The sequence below is a fragment of the Peromyscus eremicus genome, chromosome 5 (genome assembly GCF_949786415.1).
Source record: "Peromyscus eremicus chromosome 5, PerEre_H2_v1, whole genome shotgun sequence".
Lineage (NCBI taxonomy): Eukaryota > Metazoa > Chordata > Mammalia > Rodentia > Cricetidae > Peromyscus > Peromyscus eremicus.
The window spans coordinates 104,311,152-104,327,932 of record NC_081420.1 but is presented as its reverse complement, the minus strand read 5'-3'; the positions used below and the strand labels follow the sequence as shown (position 1 = coordinate 104,327,932).

Sequence of the window (16,781 nt, the reverse complement as noted above, 5' to 3'; positions counted from 1 at the left end):
CAAGCCGTGGTTGTACCATACCAGGGAAATGACCAGAAAACTGCCATAGATTAAGTCTTTCTGTGTGGTTCTGTAGGTGGGTTCTGTAGACTGGAAAATGGAACCAAGGTCAGTTCTTAGGTGGCTCTAAAGTCTTTCTAAGAGTCAATCTCATGATACTCCTTTTGGAAAATCAGGATGGGTGAGGTGTGAGCTCCTGATTCTGTCCTCTCAGATGTAGTTTGCCAAGGTTCACAATGTTTCTGAAACTCCTGATCAATGGCCTGCATGTGAACCTTAATTCAGGCCCCAAGAGCCCAGACTGTCTTCAATATTAGAGTCAGCAGGCTCCAGTGCATGTGGGTTAGCAACTGTGAACTTGAGAGAAGCTGGGCACCAGAGTAGCTACAGCAAAGAGGCCAAGTGACTATGGTATGGTGGCAGAGTTGCAGTGTGTTTCATGAACTGTCAAGGCATAACTGGGAGGGGCACATGAAGACCCTAAGATCAATGTAAGTGTTGAGGAACCCTGAACCTGGACTCAGGAACTGTAAGTCCTGAAAGCAGGGAGGTGTTTTCAGGTAGTGGGCATGTGCATGCAGTTCCCCTTTACCCAGGTCACATTTCCTCAGTTCCATTCCATTCTCCATCTGTGACATCCTGAGTATGCATCTCTGCAAAAAAGCTTCTCTAGTTATTGCTTTCTTCTTCATCCTCTCTACACCAATACTTTAATAGTCCTGTGAGTGCTTTATAAGTCTGAAAATGGCGACTCCAGATTTGGAGAGAGGGCTTCAGAGTCCCTGCTGTGCCTCCCAAGGGGACTAAAGGAAGAGCAGGAATGGGAGGCAGCTTTACCTCACTTGCTGCTCATTGGTTTCCACCATGCAGCCCAGCCAGTAGAGTTCAAGGACCTTGGCCTGGACTACCCAGCCCTCTGTCCCCACTCAGCCTATCTCCTTTGGTTCAAAGTTCCTGCCCGGGCAAGTTAATATATTTGTGACATTAACAGGAGGTTGATCGCACACAGCAGCACAGACTCAGGACTGGGAGCTAAGCATGCCTTCAGACAGACTTTCTAGATGGCTGAATACTCTGACCTGTGGCCTTCTGCTTCTCTTCAGTGTGCATGGTGAGACTACCTAGGGAGGAATGGGGGACCCATGTCCAAGCTGTCGAAACTTGATGAGAGCTGTTGGCTGAGATTGCAGGGGTAAAAGTACCAGGGAGGAAGAGCCGGTGGAGATGGCAGTGTGGGAAATGTGAGTCTCCTAATTCCCTATAAAAGCCAGAGTCTTGCCCCTCTACCAAACAAGGAGTCTGGGAGTCCAGAGGAACTCCAATACTGAGAAGCTACCCCAGCATGATGGGCTCTCAGTTGCTTTGGATCTAAATGTCAAGGGATAGAGGAGCAGAGGGGACATTTCCTCTCTGTGTTGCTGAAACTGTAGCTGCTACTGACTTGGATAATAACAGTTTATGCTTCATGCTGCTGAAAACTCCTCATGTGTCACTCTCAGAATAGAGAAGTGCCATGGCACTCCATAAAGGCCCTGCACAAGGTATTGGCTGCCACTAAGGTATGCAGACAGTCCCAGTCCTACAACCTACAGTTGTACCTACCTGGAATCTCTGTGTTTCCTTCTCCATGCTCCTTATCTAGGCTTGCTTTCTGGGGCAACTAGCATGTGCTGTGGGTGTGTACAATTTTCAGGTCCTTATCAGAGCTGAGTCAGAGGGCACTGTGCTCAGTATGTGTGTGCAGCCCTAGGTGTCCCTTACCACAGCTCCTCCTAGTGTCATCTCTGGTGACATCTAGTCAGGCCTTCCCACTAAGAAGACTGCACTCCCCTTGGGCTGGGACTCTTCCCTGTTGTTTCCAGGGATCTGAGAGATCACCAGCACCTTCTAGACAGGAGATTCTGCCAGATTCACTCAGGGCTGTTATTTTATGTTATTTTTTTCATTTTTTTTATTAAGAATTTTTCTATTCACTTTACATACCAACCACAGATCCCCCCTCTTCCCTCTTCCCACCCCCCATCTTTTCTCCCTACTCACCCTCATCCCCACATTTTCCAAATTAAGTTCTCCCATGGGGAGTCAGCACAGCCTGGCCCACTCAGCTGAGGCAGGTCCAAGCATTTACCCCCTGCACCAAGGCTGTGCAAGGTGTCACACCCTAGATACTGGGCTCCAAAAAGCCAGCCCATACACCAGGGATGGATCCTGATCCCCTTTCTGGTGGAGCCCTGCAAACAGTTCAACAAAACAACTGTCTCCCATTTCCAGAGGGCCTAATCTAGTCCTATGGGGGAGCCACAGCATTTAGTCCACAGTTTGTGGGTTTCCACTAGTGTGGCTGGTCCTTTCTGCATGTTTACTCATCATGATCTTGATGTCCCCTGCTACAGAATCCCTCTTCTCTCTCATTGATTGGATTCCGGGAGCTCAGCCTGGTGCCCAGCTTTGGATCTCTGCATCCGCTTCCAGCACTCACTAGATGAAGGCTTTTTGATGACAATTAGGGTATTCACTAGATTGGTCACCTTAGTAGACCATTCCGGCACCCTCTTGACCTTTGCCAGTAGTCCAAGGTGGGATCATCCTTATGGATTCCTGAGCGTTTCCCCAGCACCATGCCTCTTCTTATTCCCAGGATGTCTTCAGTTTATCATGGTATCTCTTTCCTTGCTCTCCCACTCTGTCTCTGTTCCAGCTCAAACCTCCAATTTCCTATGTTCCCATCCCCCATTCTTTGTCCTTCATTACCACCTGCCCTCACTCCCAGTTTGCTCATGTAGATCTCATCTATTTCTTCTTCACTGGGCTATCTATGTGTCCACCTTAGTATCCCTCTTTGTTAGCTAGCTTCTCTGGAGCTGTGGGTTGTAGTCTATTATCCTTTGCCTTACATCTAGTATCCACTTATGAGTGAGTACATACTATGTCTCTCCTTCTAAGTCTGGGTTACCTCACTTAGGATGATATTTTCTAGTTCCATCCATTTGCCTGCAAATTTCATGATATCATTGTTTTTTACTGTTGAGTAGTACTCTATTGTGTATATGTACCACATTTTCTTTATCCATTCTTCATTTGAGGGGCATCTAGGTTGTTTCCAGGTTCTGGGTATTATGAATAATACTGCTATGAACATAGTTGAGCATGTGTCCTTGTGGTAAGATTCAGCATTCCTTGGGTATATGGCCAAGAATAGTATAGCAGAGTCTTGAGGAAAACTGATTCCCAATTTTCTGAGAAACTTCCATGCTGATTTCCAGAGTGGCATTACAAGTTTGCATTCCCACCAACAGTGTAGAAGTGTTCCCCTTCCTCCACATCCTCTCCAACATAAGCTGTCTTCAGTGTTTTTGATCTTAGCCATTTTGACAGGTGTAAGATGGTATCTCAGAATCATTTTGATTTGCATTTCCCTGATGACTAAGGATGTTGAGCAATTCCTTAAATGTCTTTCTGCCATTTGAGATTCTTCTGTTGAGAATTCTCTGTTAAGCTCTGTAGCCCCCCCTTTTTTTTTTTTTAAAAAAAAATTGGATTGTTCAGTATTTTGATGTCTAGCTTTCTGAGTTCTTTATATATTTTGGAGATCAGCCCTCTGTCAGATGTTGGGTTGGTGAAGATCTTTTCTCATTCTGTAGGCTGTCATTTTGTCTTATTGATCATGTCCTTTGCTCTACAAAAGCTTCTCGGTTTCAGGCGGTCCCATTTATTAATTGTTGCTCTCTGGTGTCTGTGCTACTGGTGTTATATTTAGTAAATGGTATCCTGTGCCAGTGTGTTCAAGAGTACTTCCTACTTTCTCTTCTGTCAAGTTCAGTGTAATTGGATTTATGTTGAGGTCTTTGATCCACTTTGACTTGAGTTTTGTGCATTGCGACAGATAGGGATCTATTTGCAATCTTCTGCAGGTTGACATCCAGTTATGCCAGCACTATTGGTTGAAGATGCTTTCTGTGGTGGTATTGTGTTCCCCAAAATATTGTGCACCCTTACAAATTTTAATCCCAGAATGTGAGCCTTTAATCCCAGGGAGTGTTGGCAGAAAGCAGAAAGGTATATAAGACATGAAAACCAGGAACTAGGCTGGTTAAGATTTCAGGCTGTGAGTAGCAGTTCAGCTAAGATTCATTCTGGATGAGGACTGAGAAGCTTCCAGTCTGAAGAAACAGGATCAGCTGAGGAATTGGTGAGGTGAGGAAGCTGTGGCTTGTTCTGCTTCTCTGATCTTCGAGCATTCACCCCAATACCTGGCTCACATTTGATCTTATTAATAAGAACATTATAAGATTCATGCTACAGCTTTCTTTTTTCTATGGTACAGTTTTAGCTTCTTTGTCGAAAATCAGATGTATACAGGTGTGTGGATTAATATCAGGGTCTTCAATTCGATTCCATTGGTCCACATGTCAGTTTTTATTTCTATAGCTCTATAGTAGAGCTTGAGGTCAGGGATCGTGATGCCTCTAGAGGTTGCTTTATTATACAGGATTCTTTTAGCTATCCTTGTTTTTTTTCCATATAAAGTTAAATATTGTTCTTTGCATGTCTGTGAAGAATTGTACTGGGATTTTGATGGAGATTGCATTGAATATATAGATTGCTTTTGGTAAGATTGCCATTTTTACTATGTTAATTCTACCTATCCATGAGCATGAGAGATCTTTTCATTTTCTGATATCTCCTTTGATTTCTTCCTTCAGAGACTTAAAGTTTTTGTCATACAGGTCTTTCACTTGCTTAGTTAGAGTTACCCCAAGGTATTTCATACTATTTGTGGCTATTGTAAAGGGTAATGTTTCTCTGATTTCTTTCTCAGCCCATTTATCATTTGTATATAGGTGGCCTACTGATTTTTTTGATTTAATCTTGTATCCTGCCACCTTACTGAAGGAGTTTATCAGCTGTAGTTCTCTGGTAGAATTTTTGGGGTCACTTATGTATGCTATCATATAGTCTGCAAATAGGGAAGGTTTGACTTCTTCCTTTCCAATTTGTATCTCCTTTTGTTGTCTTATTGCTCTAGCTAGGACTTCAAGTACTATGTTGAATAAATATAGGGAAAGTGGACAGCCTTGTCTTGTTCCTGATTTTAGTGGATTCACTTTGAGTTTCTCCCCATTTAATTTGATGTTGGCTGTCGGCTTGTTGTAAGTTGCCTTTATTATATTTTGGTACGTACCTTGCATTTCTGATTTCTCTAGAACCTTTATCATGAAGGGGTGTTGGATTTTGTCAAAGGCTTTTTCCACATCTAATGAGATGATCATGTGTTTTTTTTTTCAGTTTTTTTTATTTGGTGTATTACATTGACAAGTTTTTGTATGTTGAACCATCCTTGCATCCCTGGGATGAAGCCTACTTGGTCATGGTGGATAATTGTTTTGATGTGTTCCTGGATTCCATTAGCCAATATTTTATTGAGTATTTTTTGTATCAATATTTATGAGGGAGATTGGTCTGTAATTTTCTTTCTTTGTTGCATCTTTGTGTGGCTTGGGTATCAGGGTAACTGTAGCCTCATAAAGAGTTTGGTAATATTCCTTCTGTTTCTATTGTGTGGAACAATTTGAAGAGTATTGGAATTAGTTCTTCTTTGAAAATCTTGTAGAATTCTGGGCTGAAACCATCTAGTTCTGGGCTTTTTTTGGTTAGGAGACTTTCAATGACCATTTCTATTTCCTTAGTGGTTATTGGTGGATTTAAATAGTTTATCTGGTTTTGATTTAACTTTGGTATGGGGCACCTATCCAGAAAATCATCCATTTCTTTCACATTTTCCAATTTTGTGGAGTACAGATTTTTGAAGAATGACCTGATGATTCTCTGGATTTCTTTATTGTCTGTTGTTATGTCTCCCTTTTCATTTCTGATTTTTGTTAATTTGGATGCTCTCTCTCTCTCTCTCTCTCTCTCTCTCTCTCTCTCTCTCTCTCTCTCTGCTTTTTGGTTAGTTTGGATAAGGGCTTGTCTATCTTATTGATTTTCTCAAAGAACCAATGTAACTAGAGTTTTCCTGCCTGGCCCACCTCAGAACAAATCTCTGTCACCCGCCAGTCCCACAGCCATTCAGACCCAACCAAGTAAACACAGAGACTTATATTGGTTACAAACTGTATGGCCGTGGCAGGCTTCTTGCTAACTGTTCTTACAGCTTAAATTAATCCATTTCTATTAATCTATACCTTGCCACATGGCTCGTGGCTTACCGGCATCTTCACATGTGGCTTGTCATGGTGGCGGCTGGCAGTGTCTCTCTCTCAGCCTTCTACTTCCCAGAATTCTTCTCCTTGTCCCGCCTATACTTCCTGCCTAGCCAATGGCCAATCAGTGATTTATTTACTGACCAATCAGCAACACACTTGACATACAGACCATCCCACAGCAAACCAACTCTTTGTTTCTTGGATTCTTTGTATTGTTCTCTTTGTTTCTATTTCATTGATTTCAGCCCTCAATTTGATTATTTCCTGGCATCTATTTCTCCTGGGTGAGTTTGCTTCTTTTTGTTCTAGAGCTTTCGGACGTGATGTTAAGTTGCTAGTGTGCGATTTCTCCAACTTCTTTATGTGGGCATTTAGTGCTATGAATTTTCCTCTTAGTACTGATTTCATAGTGTCCCATAAGTTTGGGTGTGTTGTACATTTGTTTTCATTGAATTCTAGGAAATCTTTAATTTCTTTTTTTATTTCCTCCTTGACCCATTGGTGATTCAGTTGGGCATTATTCGGTTTCCATGAGATTGTAGGCTTTCTGTTATTTGTGTTGTTGTTGAAATCTAACTTTAAGCTATGGTGGTCAGATAAGATACATGAGGTTATTCCAATATTTTGTATTTGTTGAGATTTGCTTTGTGACCAAGCATGTGGTCAATTTTGGAGAAAGTTCCATGGTGTGCTGAGAAGAAGGTATATTCTTTTGTGTTAGGGTGGAATATTTTGTAGAAATCTGTTAAGTCCTTTTGCATCAAATTGTCTGTTATTTAAGCTTTAGTAATGTTTCTTTTACAAATGTGGGTGCCCTTGTATTTGAGGCATAAATATTCAGAATCAAGACTTCATCATTTTGGATTTTCCCTGTGACAAATATGTAATGTTGTTCATTACCTCTTTTGATTGATTTTAGTTTGAAGCCTATTTTATTAGATATTAGGATAGCTACACCAGCTTGCTTCTTAAGTCCATTTGATTAGAAAATCTTTTTCCAGTCTTTTACTCTGAGGTAGTGTCTGTCTTTGAAGTTGAGGTATGTTTCTTGTATGCAGCAGAAGAATGAATCTTCTTTTCATATCCATTCTGTTAGACTGTGTCTTTTTATAGGTGAATTGAGACCATTGATATTAATGGATATTAATGGCCAGTGATTGTTAGTTCCTGTTATTTTTTGGTGGTAGTGTTGTATGTTTATATTCTTTGGTGTTTGTTGATGTGTGACTAACTATTTCTTGTGTTTTCGTGAGTGTATCTAACTTCCTTAGGTTGGATTTTTCCTTCTAGTGCTTTCTTTAGGGCTGGATCTGTGGAAAGATATTGTTTAAATCTGGTTTTTATCATGAAATATTTTGTTTACTCCGTGTATGGTGAATGAGAGTTTTGTTGGGTATAATAGTCTGGGTTGGCATCCATGGTCTCTTAGTGTCTGCACAACATCTGTCCAGGACCTTCTGGCTTTTAGAGTTTCCATTGAGAAGTCGGGTGTTATTCTTTTTTTTTTTTTTTTGGTTTTTCGAGACAGGGTTTCTCTGTGTAGCTTTGAGCCTTTCCTGGAACTCACTTGGTAGCCCAAGCTGGCCTCGAACTCACAGAGATCCGCCTGGCTCTGCCTCTCGAGTGCTGGGATTAAAGGCGTGCGCCACCACCGCCTGGCTAGGTGTTATTCTTATAGGCCTCCTTTATATGTTTCTTGGCCTTTTTCCTTTGCAATTCTTAATACTTTTTCTTTATTCTCTATGTTTAATGGTTTGATTATTATGTGGAGAGGGGACTTTTTATTTATTTTTGATCCATTCTATTTGGTGTTCTGTAAGCTTCTTGTGTCTTTATAGGCATTTCTTTCTTTAGGTTGGGAAAGTTTTCTTCTATGATTTTGTTGAATATATTTTCTGTGCCTTTAAGTTAGTATTCTTCTCCTTCTTCAATCCCTATTATTCTTAGGTTTGGTCTTTTCATGGTGTCCCAAATTTCCTGGATATTTTGTGTTATGACTTTGTTGGCTTTTGTGTTTTCTTTGACTGATGAATCTATTTCCTCTATCGTATCTTCAACACCAGAGATCTGCTCTTCCATCTCTTGCATTCTGTTGGTTATGCTTGCATCTGTAGTTCCTGTTCATTTACTCAGATTTTCCATTTCGAGCATTCCATCAGTTTGTATCTTCTTTATTGTCTCAATTTCAGTTTTCAATTCTTGAACTGTTTCCCTCACCTGTTTAATTGATTTTTCTTGGCTTTCTTTAAGGGATTTATTGATTTTTTCCAATTTTTTTGTTTCCTCGATATCTTTAAGGGAATTTTTCATTTCCTCTTTAAAGATCTATATCATCTTCTTAAAGTCATTTTTAAGGTCGATTTTTTTTTCTGTTTCTTCTGTGTTGGGATGTTCAGGTCTTGCTGATGTAGGTTCTGATGGAGCCATATTGGTTTTTATGTTGTTGACTGTATTTTTGCACTGGCGTCTACCCAGCTCTTTCTCCACTTGGTGCAAGTGGTGTCTGTGTCTGAGGGAGCCTCTCTTGGTCTGATCGATACTCTTGGTCCAGTGGGAGCTCTTGGTCGAGTTGGGACTCCCGGTCTAAGCAGTGCTGATGGACTTTTTGTCACAAGGAGCAGCTCTTAGTCCAATTGGCACTGGTGGGTTCTGTCTCAGGGAGTACCTGCAGTCTGGGAGGGTAGGTATGTTTGGGAGGGATTGGGCTTGTGGGTTACAGGGTCTAGTGGGTGACGGTCATAGTCCAACGTGTCTGTAGGATGTCTGCCTATTGGCCTGAGACTGGAACTGCAATGGCTGGTGGTGTGGGGGTACAGGGTTGTGCCCCTGGGCCAAACCTAGAGAAAGACTCACCTCTTAGTCCAGTCGGGCACTGGCAGGCTCTATCTCAGGGAACAGTTGCATCTCAGTGGGTGAATGGGATATGGAGGAGGTGGGGATTGTGGGTTACAGGGTCTTGTGGAAGATGGTGGTAGTCTCACCTGTCTGCAGGAGGTCTGCCTGCCGACTGGTTTGAAACTGGGACTGCAATAGATGGTGGAATGGGGGTGCAGGGTTGTGTCCCTAGTCCCAAAGCCTAGTGGCTGGGGTGTTTAGATTTGAGCATAAAGACTCACCTCTTAGTCCAATCGGGCTCTGGCGGGCTCTGGCGGGCTCTGTCTCCATGGCTGATGTTTGTTTGAATTTCTGGGCTCAGAATCACTGATAACAATAAAATGAAAAATATTTGTGTCCCATCCCCTCTATACCTCCCAGGCTTGGCTCACCACAGGGACAGCAAATGACAGAGTCTGACATATAGTGCAAGGATTGCACAAGAAGAGATGTATGATTTGGGTGTAGCCACACAGCTGTAAATTTAGCACCCAGGAAATTGAAATGGGAGGAACTCCAACTGCAGAACCAGTCTGTGCTACCCAGTAAGAACTTGTGTCAAGATAATAAAAAACAAACAAGCAAACAAACAAACAAACAAAGGAAAGAAAATGAAATTTTTTCAGCTGTGTTTAATTTTACCTGTTGGTCATAAACTCTGTCCCTGCTCTGGATTATAGCTTACAGCCTCTGGTGGGAAGGACAGATCACCAGATTTAATGTGAACTTTATAGAGAGCTTTTCTGTGAGGATGAAACATCGTGCATGCTGCAAGGCTACATGGGATAATGTTCAGTGTGACCGAATAGTCCCTATACTGGCTCACATAGAGCTGATGGAAAGGAGACTGTGTCATTGCCACATATGTGGCCCTGTACAGGAAGCTCATAGGGCTGAATGATGTTCTTGAGTCCCATGGTGCCTAAATGAGTCCTGTCAAGGGACTAGACTTGGACGTAACTCAGTGAAGACTGTAACAGGCAGCAAATATGTAAATCTTGTGTTTTCAGTCCAGGATTTTTGATGAGGCTGGGAAAAGGGTCGAAAGGATGGAACAAAAGTGTCTGATTAAGCAGATTAACCCAGCTGTCACCTCTTTATTTACAGGCCAGGACTCATCCAGGCCCATCAGGAACACACACACCGGACAGGTGCAAGGTAGCCTTGTCCACTTGGAGGATATCAACATGGGAGTCCACACCTTCCTGGGAATTCCCTTTGCCAAGCCACCTGTAGGACCTCTGCGGTTTGCTCCTCCTGAGCCCCCTGAACCGTGGAATGGTGTGAGGGATGGAACTTCCCATCCTGCCATGTAAGCTCTTCTGGGGCCCAGTAGACTTGAGGCCTGGGAGTGGGCTAGTATTGTGAGGGATGTCCCAGCTGCAGTGGTTCCAACTTCTCAATCCCACATCCAGTTCCCCCTCTTCATGGAGTAGGGGGAGTCCCACTTACATTTTTCCAAGGACCTGCTCAGATTCTGAATGGAACAACCAGTTCCAGGCTCAAGGTTCAGTGCTTTGCCCACACAAGGAGCTAGCCTTGAGGACTGCAGATGGGAGCACAGGCACATTTGTCTTGAGAGTCAGGTTATGTCATGTGTCTCTGACACTAGGGGAAATGTCTCTGGGAGGAGATCAGACTCCATCACTTAACCAGAAGAACTCCTGAGTTTTATAGCAGAGACTGAAGAATCCTAAATAGTGAAGCAATGGTCCCCAAAGGACTGTACCCTCCACAGTCACTGTGCCAACCATATGAGCAGATGTCATTTGACAAGAACAAGTGCATGTGCTGACAATGAGGAGGCCTGTGGGAGAGATGAGGAACCCTGAAAATGGAGACTTTAGATGAAGGAGGTCCTACTACCTTGTGGGAAACTAATTCATACCTATTTATACAATTGCACTGTAGAGGCAACTCACCTGTTTCAGGCCTTATTGGAAATAGGGAGAAATGGTAAAAATATTAAAGCCCATGGTCAAAGGCTGCCTTGAGGTTTCCTAGGACTCTCTATTTCCTGACCTTCCAATAAGTAGGATCTAAGACCATCTAAATCTATATACGGAGATCTGGGCTCTATCACAGCTTCCCCGAAGCCTGAGACTTTTATCTGTGGAGGAGTGACTTTATTTTATTTATTTATTATTTTGTGTGTTTGAGTGTTTTAATGCATGTATGTCTGTGCTCAATGCGCATTCACTGTCCTTAGATCCCGCTTTGACTGGAGTTATAGGGGTTGTCAGCTGTCATGTGGATGCTGGGAATCTAACCCAGGTCCTCTGGAAGAGCAGCCAGGGCTAGTGACCACTGAACTATCACTCTATCCCCAAGAGGGACTTTAGAAAATGATCTCATATTTGCAGCATGTAGCTTTCTAGGAGCAAATCTACCTGGTTTCTGACTTTAACCAGTTTGACCCAGTTCAGTCCTTTGAATAGTTAACCATTTACCATTGTTGACAGGTGTCTACAGAATATTACTGTAATGAATTCAGTAGCCAAGATCATGTTCAAAGGCTCCCCACCTCTTCTTTCTATGTCTGAAGACTGCCTGTACCTCAACATCTACTCACCTGTTCATGCTTCTGAGGGCTCCAACCTGCCTGTGAGTATTAGGCCATGGCCAACTGGGGGTGGAAGGACATTCCTTCTGAAGGAATATGGAAGGGCTAAGATCATTCTGGATCTTGCTTCAGTATAGATCCTGCCTGATATTGTGTCCAAGAATGCCTTCTTGCCTACCATAGGCAGTTAACTCATGGGCTTACGCACAGAAATCCCCGGAGGCACCGAGAAGTCAGTCTTTATCTTAATGAATTCAGGGCTTGTGCCCAAAAAACCCAGTCAGATTTCCCAGAGATGAGGTTTGTGTCATGCCCAAAGCAAGTCATAAAAGTTGACTCATCTGTTTGGCCAAAAGATTGGAGGGCATTTGTTTTATTTCCATATGTGATCATGAAGGACACATGTCTTTCCTTTTTTGAGGGTCTCCTGGAGTATTGGAGACAGCCTTTGGTACATGAGACAAAATAATGGTTGAGAGACTTTTCTTCCTGATGTAACTTGGATCCTTTAACAGATTATGACAGCTGGGAACTGTTTATGTGGGCAGCTTCTGAGACAAAGCAATGGATATTCTAGATGACAGGCAGCACTTGAGCTGGGTAAGGGGAATGATCTCTTACCTTATTTATTTACCAGGTGATGGTATGGATCCATGGTGGTGGACTCGCTTTGGGCTTGGCTTCTGTGTATGATGGATCGAAGCTAGCAGCAATTGAGGACATCATGGTGGTCACCATCCAGTACCGCCTGGGTGTCTTGGGTTACTTCAGGTGAGCCAAGGGCAAGGCAGGGAATTGGGAGCTGGGCAAAAGAAGGACAGCCTGTGATTCCTTCCCCTGCCACTTCACAGCACTGGAGACGAGCATGCCAGAGGCAACTGGGGTTACCTGGACCAAGTGGCTGCCCTGCGCTGGGTCCAGCAGAACATCGCCCACTTTGGAGGCAACCCTGACCGGGTCACTATTTTTGGCGAGTCAGCAGGGGCAACAAGTGTGTCTTCACTTGTTTTGTCCCCAATGTCCAAAGGACTCTTCCATGGAGCCATTATGGAGAGTGGAGTGGCCACAATGCCTGGTTTCGTCTCTCAGTCTGAGGTGGTCTACACAGTGAGTTCTCTCAATTCTCCACATCCTAGTCCTCTGTCCCAGCCCTCACTCTCAGAACTCCTGGTTCTGTCTGATCTCTGAATGCAGTAAATATCATAGGGGTACCTAGGACTTTCTCTTTCCTTCTTCCTTGCTGAAAGCTTCAAGGGTTAGAATGCATATACCTCTGTCTCATGTAAGCTGAGTATTTTCTCTGCCCAAAGCAGTTCTGCCTGGTAGCTCACATTGTGTTCAGAAGCATTGCAGATGCATTAGTTCCCTTGTCTATCTCATATTGACACTGGGGATGTGGGAACAATTGCGTTTCTGCTGCAATCCACATAGTTTACCCACTGTGATTTGTGGGGAATCCACACTAACGAGGAATATTAGCAAAACTTTTTTCCCTGCCTGGAATGATAAACAGGTTCCTGCTTGTAATCTGTACAGATGGTGGCCAACCTCTCTGGATGTAATCAGATGGACTCAGAGTCCATGGTGGGCTGTCTGAGAGGCAAGAGTGAAGAGGAGATGCTGGATATCACTAAGGTTTGATTGCATGGTGATAGTGTCTTGGAAGGGTTCAAATAGAGAGTGAAACAGAAAGTTCTTTCTACTCAGCGACAATATAGCTGATGTGCACGGCTTGATGCCCTTGTAACTGTCAATACAAAATAGATACAAGTTCAACTAAACCATGGATGTGTATGGATTTAATGAGATTTTTTGACGTTAGAAAATATCTGGGCCCTGGACTTGATCCTTCACCTTGAATGCCCTTCAGGTCTTCAAGATCATGCCTGCTGTGGTGGATGGGGTGTTCTTTCCCAAGCACCCTAAGGAGCTGTTGGTCTCTGCTGATTTTCGACCTGTCCCCAGCATCATAGGTGTCAACAATGATGAGTTTGGCTGGGACATCCCAATGGTGAGTCCAGATACAACTCTTTGGTTAACTGATAGGATGGGAGAAGATGCTCAGAGCTCCACAGTCCCAACTACAACCTATTTGAAAATCAACTTGAACTTTTCCATCCACCTCTTAGTATCTGTTCCACATTGATACTGGGGAAAAAATGGACAGAGAGACCATTCAGGCTGTTCTACAGAGCACACCAGCACAACTGGTAAGACTCTTAATATTGTGGGCCATTGAAAAGGGAGCTTCTAGTTATCTGCCATTGCCAAGAGCCACCTGAGCAAAAAATGGGGTATACTTCTGTTTTGTGGTAGTGTCACCCTCAGTTTTGTCCTTTGCTCCATTACCTTCTCCCATCTCAGACCCCTTTCTCTTCACCTGAGGATACTGATTCCTGGTGTTAAAGTTTTCCTAACACATCTTTTCTGGATCCCTCTGACCTAGATGATGCCTCCTGGTGTTGCTGATATTCTGGTAGAGGAGTATTTGGGAGACACTGAAGACCCTGAGATTCTCCTAGCACAGTTTAAGGAGATGATGGAAGACTTCATGTTTGTGGCCCCTGGCTTGCAAGTAGCCCATGCTCAGAGTGAATACATCTATAAATATGACTCTGGGTTGGGACTCTAGCTAGTGGTAGAACACTTGCTTCATATGCATAATGCCACATGATTAATTTCCTGTAGTGTCACAAAGAAAAAGAGGCCTGATTCCAAGGAGAGGTCTCAGAGGTGTGGGTCCAAGGACAGCTCTCTGGTGTCCAGGTTCCCACCTATGTCTTTATTTTTCTTTGGTTCCAGGCTTCAGAGGACTCTTACTTTAGTAAATCCTCATGTCTAATGTAAGAGCATAACTTCTCCAGACACAAATGAAGAAAGTGATGTAATGATATGCTAGAACTTCCTCAAATGACTCAAGGTCATGATTTAACCAAGGGTTTTCCAAAGGCTCATTTTTTAGTCCTGGAGTCAACACTCCCCTAAACTCCCAGCCATTTTAACAACTTTAGGTCACGGTATCTCACACAAATGTTGAGATAGGACTGGTCCAGGCAAAAGGCAACTATGTCACCGTGTGTCTATACTTCCAGGTCCCCTTGCGCCTGTCTACTTCTATGAGTTTCAGCACCCAACCAACTTTTTCAAAGATGGAAGACCACCTCATGTGAAGGCTGACCATGATGATGAGATTTCCTTTGTCTTTGGATCCTCCTTCTGGGGCAGCAAATGTGAGTCTTCCCTTTTCTGCATGAATAGGATGGGGACCCAGATGAGAACTGAGGGATGACTGAGCTCACTGTCCAAGTGAGGAAACTGAGGTTCTTGGAGAGCCTTTCTGAGCCATCTTGTAACCCCAAATGGTATACTAGGACTGTAATCTGAATCCTTTCCAGTCTAGATTGTACTTTCTGTCCTGTCCCTGCCCTGATGGTGGTGTCAGGCCTGACATCCAAGGGGGATGGTTAAAGCCATGATGTTTTCTTTTCTTTTCTTTTTTTTGGTTTTTCGAGACAGGGTTACTCTGTGTAGCTTTGCGCCTTTCCTGGAACTCACTTGGTAGCCCAGGCTGGCCTCGAACTCACAGAGATCCGCCTGGCTCTGCCTCCCAAGTGCTGGGATTAAAGGCATGTGCCACCACCACCCGGCTATGATGTTTTCTTAAGTGATTATGCCAGAGCAAAGAAAGGGCCTCTAGTCTAAGAATAAGCTGGGGTGGAGGTGGTGGGTTCATTAGAGGCTGGGGCAAGTAAGGGTGGGTGGAAAATGGAAGACCTTGGATCTAGCAGGTGGGGAACATGAGCACCAGAGTTAGGCTGTAGCTGGGATTGTGGATGTGGCAGCTGCATGGGGTGTCTGAGACCTGGACCTCTGTCTTCCTAATGACTACAGTTGACTTCACTGAGGAGGAGGAGCTGCTGAGCAGGAGGATAATGAAGTACTGGGCCAACTTTGCAAGACATGGGTGAGAAGATACACCCCTTGAATCTTCCAGGACCTCCTCCTGTTCCTGTTTGTGGTAGCCTCAGGAGCATATATAGATGCTTTATCACATGATAGGTTATTCCTGAGGGGCAGGTTTCTCTCACACAGTTGTCCCATCTGAGTGTCAGCCAACAGTCATGTCTCTGTGACTTGGCGTGTGTGGCCAAACTACTCTAGTTTTATATACATGAGCCTGCTATATAGAAAGGAAAAAACACCCCAGATGATCTTGCCCCTTATGGAGTGGGAGTTTCTCTTTTGTCTCTATCCTGAGACTGTCCTTCCTTGTCCTTGAATTCTGGCCGGCTTTATGCACCATATTGACCCAAAGTAGGGGATCAAGTCTGGCCACAGCATAACTCATAGTGATCCTCACTGCACCCTAATATGGGGGTGTGTCCACAGGAACCCCAACAGCATGGACCTGCCCCACTGGCCTGTGTTTACCCAGGATGAGCAGTACCTGCAGCTGGACATCCAGACTACTGTGGGCTATGCTCTGAAGGCCAACAGGATGCAGTTCTGGACCAAGACTCTGCCCCAGAAGATCCAGCAGCTGAAGGATGTTGAGAAAAAGCACACAGAGCTGTAGCATGTTATGCACCATAGTGGAGTGTCCTGAGTAGAAGTGGAGTCAACCTAAGGTGCCTCCATACTCAGAAGAGAGGGGTGACTCCATCTTTCATATGTCCATGCATCCCTTCTTCATGTATCTGTTCAGCTTACACTTAAGTGTGTCACTGGTACCCTGTTTGTCTGGGTCCTGTCTTGTTTCACATATTCAATAAATTCCCCATGACAGCGTGTTTGTGTGAGCCCTAGTGGATGCCAACATCGCTTTATATCCTAGTGGACCTGCATCTCTTCCTCTCTTCTTTACCTCATCTTCTCCCAGCCCTCTTTCTCCTCTTTCCCAAATCCTAAATTTCTTCAAATGAATCAGAAGCTCTGGACAGTTTTGAACACATCAGATGTGTGTGGGTATTAAAACCCTGTGTATATCTCTCAGCAAGTCCCAATGCATTATCTATGAGTTGATTATAACATGATTAGTAACAGCACTGGTGTCTTGGTATTTTAAATATGCCATGAAAAAATTATAATAAGCTGCAAGGTGAGTGTTGTGACAGATGTGTGGCCCCACTACTAGCAAG

General features: G+C 43.7%; 1 protein-coding gene across 3 annotated transcripts; it reads left to right on the top strand.

Moving 5' to 3' along the window:
- Window positions 1–1,038: 1,038 nt before the first annotated feature.
- LOC131910724 (acylcarnitine hydrolase-like) lies at window positions 1,039–16,258 on the top strand. Of its 3 annotated transcripts, XM_059262621.1 has the most exons (13): window positions 1,039–1,111; window positions 2,571–2,576; window positions 10,188–10,392; window positions 11,543–11,684; window positions 12,281–12,414; window positions 12,495–12,750; window positions 13,180–13,278; window positions 13,514–13,654; window positions 13,773–13,853; window positions 14,090–14,234; window positions 14,736–14,873; window positions 15,535–15,607; window positions 16,033–16,258. In XM_059262621.1, exons 1-13 carry the CDS (start codon window positions 1,039–1,041, stop codon window positions 16,217–16,219), a joined length of 1,680 nt encoding a protein of 559 aa, XP_059118604.1. In that variant the 3' UTR covers window positions 16,220–16,258. The 3 variants fall into 3 exon arrangements, with proteins under 3 accessions (XP_059118604.1, XP_059118601.1, XP_059118602.1); XM_059262618.1 differs by lacking the exon at window positions 2,571–2,576; XM_059262619.1 differs by lacking the exon at window positions 2,571–2,576 and having other exon boundaries at window positions 13,514–13,674; window positions 13,796–13,853.
- The last annotated feature ends 523 nt before the right edge of the window (window positions 16,259–16,781 follow it).

Bases quoted from the DNA above. Each gene is read 5' to 3' on its own strand.
- LOC131910724 (XM_059262621.1), top strand. From the start codon at position 1,039: ATGCCTTCAGACAGACTTTCTAGATGGCTGAATACTCTGACCTGTGGC. The intron at 13,279-13,513 runs GTTTGATTGCAT...AATGCCCTTCAG, and splicing joins AGATGCTGGATATCACTAAG to GTCTTCAAGATCATGCCTGC. The intron at 13,854-14,089 runs GTAAGACTCTTA...CCTCTGACCTAG, and splicing joins AGAGCACACCAGCACAACTG to ATGATGCCTCCTGGTGTTGC.